Raw genomic sequence first — 8,599 nt, 5'->3', positions numbered from 1 at the left:
CGGTTAAGGCCAAATATCGGTACCGATACCGATATGGCATCGGTATCGGCCCATCTCTAGTAATTAAATAAAGAACATGAGTTTGTCATACTTGATTGCCGAATTTCGAATGCGAATGTTATATTAATGTATGAATGAGGAATTCTTCATATATTTATGGATTTATCACCAGCGCTTTTCTATGCATATACCGAAACATTTGAAACAGAATTTCCGTGTTTTGCTACTGATAAATTTACTAACATATTTAAATGATAGATAATCACATTAAAAAAATGCAAAATTATCCACTATATGTTGGCGAGTGAATTTAAAATAACACGGTATGATGTCGTTTGTGTAATATAGTTCGAAGCAAAAATAAATTTGTGCCTCGTCGTGTAATTCCATTTCGTGATCTGAACTATTTAACATTCACCGTTTAACGGAGTTAGTTGAAAATTATTTCAGTAATGACAACGGCTACTGTTCCTGACAGCAGCATGAGAAGAAAGTAGAAAGGAACGCTGACGTTACTCAGGTCCAAGGCTACCTGGCTTTTTGATGGTCTCTTCCAAGTCAATTGTACAATAGTGTAATCTCTCGCTTGTTCCTGATACTTGAAAACTTGCTTCTCGAACATCGGTTCCACCCTGTAATAAAAAATGCTTTAGGACTGTTAATTAATTGTTTTACGATAAAATTGGTACTGACATTAGTTGGGCGTTCAATTGCGGTGTGCTTCTGGTCCAAGAGGTGTTGAAAATTAAGTGTTTGTATTCGAGTCTAAAAACTTGTTGCGAAAAGTATAAACCTCCTTTTCTCACGATGAACTCTTTTATCGTGGGAATATCCATGAATAATCCCAAGAATCCATTCATCATGTCTGCGTTTATGACAAGAGCTCTTTCCCCCGATAAAACACTATTAAGCGCATCAATTGGGGAACCATAATAGTGCTTTTGCAGTTTCTCCTCATCAAATGCGTCTAGCCATTCCTTAACAACTGGGTCTCGGGCCGCCTGATACAAACCAATGATATCAGAAGAATACAGGACTTAACACGAAGATGAATATTCACCAAATATTTAATATATTCGAAATCGTCTGGGTCTAAAAATGCAGGCGCAATTTCCGATTTCATCAAATCCGAGAGAGTGTCGATGCAGTTGTAGCTTTCCGTCGAGAAGTCCGTTCGCAAGTAATAACCCAAGAAGAACAGAGCGAAAGTCACTCCGATAAGCCACGATGAAGCGAGCAGACGACAAGTAATGTGAGGCAGAATGGCGGGAATCGCTACAAAACATAATTATTCTAATTTCTTTTATGTGTAACTAGCTCTTATCCGCGGCGTCGCTCGCGTGTAATAAGAACTTCCATCAAAATGACATATACAATGGGTAGATTTTACTGATGACTAATATTTTTGTAGTACCCTAGGAGCGAAGGCACTCGGAGTTGCCCGTCAGTCCGTCGGGACATTTTTTTATTACTTTTCACGTGGACATTATTCCATAAAGAAGGGTTTTTAAATTTCTGGCCGCCATTTAAAAAGATGGCAACAAATCGAACCCAAAAGACCATTCAGTCCGTCTATAGGTTAAAGGAAACCAGTGTACTAAATATTTGTGAAATCGGTTAAAACGCGCGGACTTGTTGCATAGAGAACAGTTTTTACATTTCTGGGCGCCATTTATTAAGATGGCGGCGGTTTGGAAAAATCTTTCTTAGTAATGCACGCTTACTGCGTACAAGTAACGTTCCTGCTAATTTTCAGCCTTCTATAGACAAGCGGTTTGGGCTGGGCGTTGCTTATCAGTCAGTCAATTAGTAGGAGATATAGATAGAATAATTTCTTACGTTCGGCGCACAAGAGCGACGCGTTCTCCCACACATTTTCCAGGGTTTCTCGGGCCATTTTCTTAGCAACTTTCTTGGCGGGCACCGATTTGTATTTGTTAGTCACGATAGAGTGAATGACGAGTAAAAGTGACAGCAGGACCAAGGTTAACACTAATAAAATCACCACCTGAATTAACCAACAATAAAACTGAATGAATTGGGTATGAAGTAGATTTTTATTGAGCAAAATTTACTTCGTTGTCCATATTTAAGAAGGACCAGGAAGTGGACGTGACTGTCACTTGGGGGCTGGACACAATAATCAGTTTGCTTGGTTGGACGGGCGGAGACGGATTGAAATGATCCAATCGAGCACGGAAAAATGAGCTTTTCACTTTGGCCGCGATAATCTGAGATTTCTAAAGCCAGCAAAAGGGTGAAGTACATTGTACTTTGGTTCTAAATCAGATTGTTCCAATAGTAGTGGTAAAATCGAATACCTCGAAAAAATTTGGCTTGTTAACAAAGTCATATGGATTAAAATGGTTATCTTCGAAATCCAGTCTAAAAGTCATGGTCGAAATTTAATGTTAATATTGGTTTATAACACTCCATGAGGTGAGATTCGACTGTGAGAGTTCATTAGCGTTGCTGTAGTGAACAGTCGAATACGCTATCCTGAACTTTTGTTCTAAGACAATTAGTTAGGCGAGGGTGGGCGAATTGTTAATTTTGACTTTTGTAGCATATTTCCGTTAGAAACAAAACTCAAATACTCGCTTCTATAAATCGATTTAAAATTTACTTTAACTTTACAACAATCAATAAAATTGAAAGGCAAGGACAAGAAATTACCAAAAAGTTTGTTTTGCTATGTTCCCGAGTTACTTTTTGTTCTTGAATATCATATATATCAAACCAACACCTTCCTTCACTATATACCATGATTGGGGGTTTTCCACAAAGGAAGGTATTGGTCTGATCTTTTCCACACTGTATACTAAATATAAACGAATTTTGCTTCGCAGTCTTCAATAAGGTGCATTTATTCACTATTGTGAGACAGGGTTTGAAATAGTTAATAATTGTAATAATTTTACTGAAAATAATTTAGTTTAATCTTTACGCAAGTTATTGCGCGACTATCTTCGACGGCTAGTGTACCCGAACTGCCTCTTTCTTGTTGTTTTTCTCTCTCTTCGTTCTTTCGGGGTCTTACCCTAGTAGTTTTCGAAGAGGACGACTGTGAAATGGGTACCTAGCCCATGATTCCTTTCATAAAGACATCGTTCCTAACATACTTTTAAAGGGGTGAATGTAAGAGAGGTGAATTGAGGGTGATACAGTATTGGTGAAACAAGGATTCTCTTTCGAACACAGCAATTGCCATCAATTATAATTTAATTAAAGTTATAGCCCATTCCATTAAATACTTGCGGAGAAACCAACGCGCTGGGGAAGGGCCGATATTAAGGAGAGTTCCCTAGAGCCAAAAGGCAACGACAGATGGAGCTCGTCTTCGCTACATGCGGGAGGCTAGTAGACGCACACTGCCGCTTGCGGTGCTTCTTGGCGCGAGGGAACTAACCTAATGTGGTGTCCCCGCCTCTTTTCTGTCTACTTTATATATTGCATTACAGAAATGGTCTATTGCAATTTGAAATTACATTTAATCGATATGAACAGATCAGAAGAACACTTATTTCGATTAAAATGTGGCTTCATTACTCTTGAAATGAGATCCGTCATTCTGATTACTAGCTTTAAAAGTAGTGTCATACGTCTCACATATATCATACATTCTTCTCTGTTTGTTGTTACACCCTCTATGATATTTTTACTTCAGTTTGAGCTCATAATTGCACTTGATTTAAATTTCATGTTTTTTCAAAATAGCGTATTTATAATATTTTTTTTGTAAAAATTCGAATCGTAACTAATTTTTAACTACGCAATTAAAACAAAATTTCTCATATCGATTAAACTTAATCTCTGGCTCTTTCTGGGTTTGAAAGAGAGCCCTTGTTTCACCAAATGAAATTTTTTAAGGACTGTGAAACAAAACTGGTTTTTGTATTGCATAAATATTAATCCCTTTTATCCAGGGAAAAAATGGTTTTGAGTTACCAAACTAAATCGTCCCCTTTTTTGTGAATATGGTATTTCACAAAATCATTACTTACAGTTGGAATGGTCTTGAAATAGAATGAATTGTATAAAGACACACTATGTTAGATATCTTTGAAACCGCGTGAAAGTAACTGATAATTACTAGATAATTATATAAACTCTCCAGGTATTTCAATGTGATCATTTAACCTTAGGATTAGCAAGAAAAAAGTAGGCCCAACTGGTTTTATAAAAAATCACGAGTCCTTAATTTGAGAACAAAAATGGTGAAATGGAGCCCGAAATTGATACTTTTAATGAAATTTAGCGCGTGGTTTAAACAAAGAGTTTTTTTAGACCTATACTAATTAGTCAAATTAACTTGGCACTTAAGGAATTGAAAAGTAAGGTTGCAAAAAAGTGTACCCCCTTGGTAGGAAGATTTTGGGTCTATGTCGCAAAACATTATTAGTTCATAAAGATTTTGATGGAATATGGGATTCTAAAATCAATAATGGCATTCATTTTTATTAATCTTTATAAAAAACTCGGATTATCGTCGGCACGATTATAATCGACTATATTTCGAGTTGATCTAATTTCGCACACCAATTGGCTCGAAGGAGACAGCGAGGGTTAGAACAATTCTGTCTCGTTCGGTCCAATAGTCGAATCGAATTCCAAGTGTGAAATTTACTTTATAAATATTATTATATATTATTATATTTACTTTTTAAATATTCTGCCATGAACTTGACCTTTTCCATTTCTTTGTCCCTAAAAATAAAGATCTGACAAGAAATGAAAGTTTAATTGTCATCAAGAAAGTAATCTTAATTCGGAGAAACGCCAGCGAATTTTGAAAAACTCACCTCGGGTATCGAACAAATAATTGTTTTCTCTTGGGTGTACCTTTAATAATAAATTAATTTTCAAATCCACGAAACATATAGGACTTGAAAATTCTAAAGTTCTACCTATATTTAAAATACCGATCATTTCCCACAAATTCAATTTCGTTCACTGCCATCTTTGGACAAGTAAAGAGTTGATGAGAGAAAATGGTTCTTCAGAAACAGAGTGAAACTAGACGATAGAGTTTGATTTGAAGCAAGATCAAATCTCTGACGTGAAACAAGACTTTCTAAACTGAAACATAATTAAAGCAAAAGTGTGTATTATGCATTCCTTTTATTCTTGGTAAGCTGTAAGTATTTTAAAAACATGGGTTTAAGCTAGTTTACCATAACTGGTAGCAATCGAAGCTTTTGATTTGATAGGTTGCACATAAATATTTGAAAGTTTCAGGGTTAATTCAATAAGATTAAATAAATTAACAGAAATATGAAAAACTTTGGTACTTGTCTTTTATTACAAATTTTTGATCGAGTATTTCTTAATCATTATTAACGCGCAATTACAAAGTACGGACATTGGGTAACGCGTCTCTACGCACCCCGTGATCTGCGCTTTCTTAATCTGCTTTCTAAAACTGCAGTGGATTGGGTCAATTTAAAGAAATCATCAAGCTTGGCGCAATAACGGAAGTTAAATGGAGTTCTTTACTTATTCTTTAGCGGCGACTTAAACCCGGAGAATCTGATCAATAATTTTGCTAAGCAACATTAGAAGAGTTGGACATGCGATAAATTAACACAGGAAAAAGTCGGTTTTCTACGAGAATATTTACCCTTTCTGAGGTTGCATTCCACTATAGTTAGCTTCGTATACCGTTTAAAAACCATTACGCCGTCGGTGTTTCAGTAAAACTTAATGCAATTATAGTTCATGGAAAATAATAATAATAATAATAATAATAATAATAATAATAGCTTTTATTTGAGATATTCTTTTCAGAGAGTTTCTGATTTACAAAAGAGTCTCATTAATTTAAAAAATTTAAATATTACATTAGTGTAGTTAAATACTGTGTTGTAAGTTTCTTGAATAGAGTGCTACTACTACATGTTTTAATATGACGAGGTAGGTCATTCCACAGTTTCGTAGCTCTCTGTTCCAGACTGGCATTGGTAAGTTTTCGGGTCTTTGATCGTGGTGCAGAACAGAAGTTAATGTCGCAGGTACGAGTGTTGTAGCTGTGAACATCTTTTGGCTTAACAAAAAGCGATATTATATAATCTGGTGCGTTTGAAGTATTGACGTTATACATGAGTACTGCCAGTGATCGGAGGTAAGTTTTTTCCAGCGTGGTCCAGTTCAGCTGTTCTCGTACCGCAGTGGCAGAAGAGCGCTTTGATACCTTGCTTACAAATCGAGCTCCATGGTTGTGCATGACTTGTAGCTTATCCAGCGTTTTTCTGTTGGCCGTGCTGTATAACATTATGCCGTAGGTTAAGATTGGGAAAATGAGAGCTTTATATAGCGTGTCCAGGGTTTTTATCGGAAGATGTTTTTGAAGTGGTCTTAGTAACCACATTCTCTGGCGAGCTTTCCTTATCCTGAGATCGACATGGTCATTCCAGGATAGGGTGTTTGTGATGAGGAATCCCAGGTATAGAAATGATGAGACCAGTTCAATATTGAGGGTGCCAAGTGTCGATATTGCGTAGTCCATAGTCTTTAGGCTGGGATTTAGAATCATCAATTTGGTCTTCTTTTCATTTAAGGTTAGGTTCCGCATGAGGAGCTTCGTCTTAATATTATTGACATCAGTCTCGAGTTTGTTTAGAAGACAGGCTAGGTTCGGTGACGAGTCGAGTAATGCGTTATCATCCGCATATTCGTGTGCCCTACTCGTTACGAGGCAGGTGTGTATATCCGAGGTGTATATATTAAAAAGTAGCGGCCCTAGCACACTACCCTGAGGAACGCCTCTCTTAACAGGAAGCATTGTCGAAGTATTACTTCCAATAGACACACATTGTTGTCTAGTGGAGAGGTAAGAGTGAAACCAATCTAGGCTATGACCTACAACGCCATAGGTTTTGAGTAATTTGAGTAAGAAGCCATGATCAACCTTGTCGAACGCCTTTGAGAGGTCTACAAACACTATGCCAACATAGTGTCCTTTGCGCAGTCTCTCAATAGTTGTCTCAATTAAGTCAATTGCACAGGTAGTTGTAGAGTAGCCAGTCCGGAAGCCAGATTGTCTTTCATAAATCAGGTTGTTCGTCTGGAGGTAAGTATAGAGTTGGTCATGAACAATTCGTTCTAGGATTTTTGAGAGACACGCCAGTATTGTAACTGGACGTAGATCATTTGCTTCCGAAGCTCCATTCACTTTGGGAATAGGCGTGACTTTTCCCAGCTTCCATTGTTGGGGAAATATTCCCGTGGTCAGTGAGCAATTTATGATTTTGGTAAGGAAAGGGCATATGATATGAGATAGAGTTTTGGCGAGAGCTGGTGAAAGATTATCTAGACCAGTAGCTTTATTTGAATCAAGATTTGTGAGAAGTTTAAGTACCGCCCCTTCGGTTACAATCTTAAATTGAAACGTTTCCTTGTGAGCATTAGATTTAGCATGTGGCTCTGTCGTGACAGGCACGCTGTCATGAATAGTGGTATAAAATTTGTTCAGTTCTTCTAGGATCTCAATTTCATTTGTGAAAGTTTCGCTGCTTATTGTAAGATGGCTAATTTTTGATTTGGACGGCTTCAGGTGTGGCTTCAATGCCTTCCACATATTTGTCGAATCAGAATTTGAGGATGAAATGTACGTTGTTAAGTATATCTTTTTGGACTTATTGAGTTTGGCTGTTACAAGATTCCTTAAACGTTGGTATTCATTGCGAAGTATTGGGTTTTTTCGACTTTTCCTGAGCAGCGAGTTCCGTAGGTGCATATGATGTTTTATGTCTTGAGTTAGCCACCTAGGCGTGTGTAAAGCAGTACGCTTTTCTCTCATTGGTGCTTGAGTGTCCAAATTATCCAGAATTGTACGGTAAAGAATGGCAAGTCCCGTATCCGCGGTTATAGTAGTATTCATTCTGCAGGCAAGACTACTTTGAACTGTTCGCACAAAAGTGTCTGAATTGAAATTTTTAAAGTCTCTTGATTTCCTAATAATCTTCGGTATAGCCGGTGACTTTTTACGTCTGATACTCAGAATTATATCGTGGTCCGAAAGTCCATACGGTATTACTATAGATTTTACCAGCCTCAGTGGATAGTTTGCGTAGATGTGGTCGATTAGGGTTCTAGAAGTAGTAGTTATTCTTGTGGGTTCACATATTTGCTGGGAAAACTTCAGCATTGTTTTTATTAACATTTTTGTTTTTGTTGATTTTTTATCGGCCAGCAGATCACAGTTGAAGTCTCCGATTACCATAACTTCTGCATTTATGTCCTCAGTTAGTCCCTCAATTTGGGATTTTAGGTCGTCGAAAGTAGCGTCCATGTTTGGTACATTCGGTGGTATGTAACAGGTACCAATGTGAAGAGGTTTTGTGTTTACTTCATGTAGTGAAATCCATAAGCTCTCAAGGGACGAGTTATTGCATTGACGTATGGTTGTCATAGGTGTTATGTGTAAGTGTTCCCGATAGTAGAAACCTACACCGCCATCTTTGTTATGTTCACGATCTTTCCGAAGAAATTTATATCCCAGAATATTTAGTGGGGCATCGGGAATATCATTGGATAACCAGGTCTCACAGATACCCAGTATGTCAATACCAAGTGTTTGTAGGAGGACTTCCACCTCCAT

The 8,599-nt window shown here is 37.3% G+C and overlaps 2 protein-coding genes across 2 annotated transcripts; both read right to left on the bottom strand.

Annotated features, from left to right (window-relative positions):
• Positions 1-384: 384 nt before the first annotated feature.
• Positions 385-4,960, bottom strand: LOC149679296 (uncharacterized). The gene is made up of 8 exons (XM_089835820.1): positions 4,923-4,960; positions 4,803-4,842; positions 4,661-4,707; positions 2,322-2,385; positions 2,076-2,240; positions 1,840-2,008; positions 694-1,275; positions 385-632 (listed from the first exon to the last, which is right to left on the bottom strand). The coding sequence occupies exons 1-7, from the start codon at positions 4,958-4,960 to the stop codon at positions 968-970; spliced, it is 831 nt and encodes a 276-aa protein (XP_089691946.1). The 3' UTR covers positions 385-632; positions 694-967.
• An 876-nt stretch (positions 4,961-5,836) lies between these two features.
• On the bottom strand, positions 5,837-8,599 carry LOC149679295 (uncharacterized). The gene has a single exon (XM_089835819.1). It carries the CDS (start codon positions 8,597-8,599, stop codon positions 5,837-5,839), a length of 2,763 nt encoding a protein of 920 aa, XP_089691945.1.

Source organism: Phalangium opilio, unplaced genomic scaffold (genome assembly GCF_054372755.1).
Source record: "Phalangium opilio isolate 3A_F unplaced genomic scaffold, DU_Popi_V2 ptg000041l_1, whole genome shotgun sequence".
Classification (NCBI taxonomy): domain Eukaryota; kingdom Metazoa; phylum Arthropoda; class Arachnida; order Opiliones; family Phalangiidae; genus Phalangium; species Phalangium opilio.
Note: the sequence above shows the minus strand (reverse complement) of the source record. Positions and strands in the feature narration are given on the sequence as shown.

Coding starts and splice junctions, on each gene's coding strand:
- LOC149679296 (XM_089835820.1), bottom strand. CDS start 4,960: ATGGCAGTGAACGAAATTGAATTTGTGGGAAATGATCG. Junction 2,009..2,075: donor TCTTAAATATGGACAACGAA/GTAAATTTTGCT, acceptor TGGTTAATTCAG/GTGGTGATTTTATTAGTGTT. Junction 1,276..1,839: donor GTCGCTCTTGTGCGCCGAAC/GTAAGAAATTAT, acceptor TATGTTTTGTAG/CGATTCCCGCCATTCTGCCT.
- LOC149679295 (XM_089835819.1), bottom strand. CDS start 8,599: ATGGAGGTGGAAGTCCTCCTACAAACACTTGGTATTGACATACTGGGT.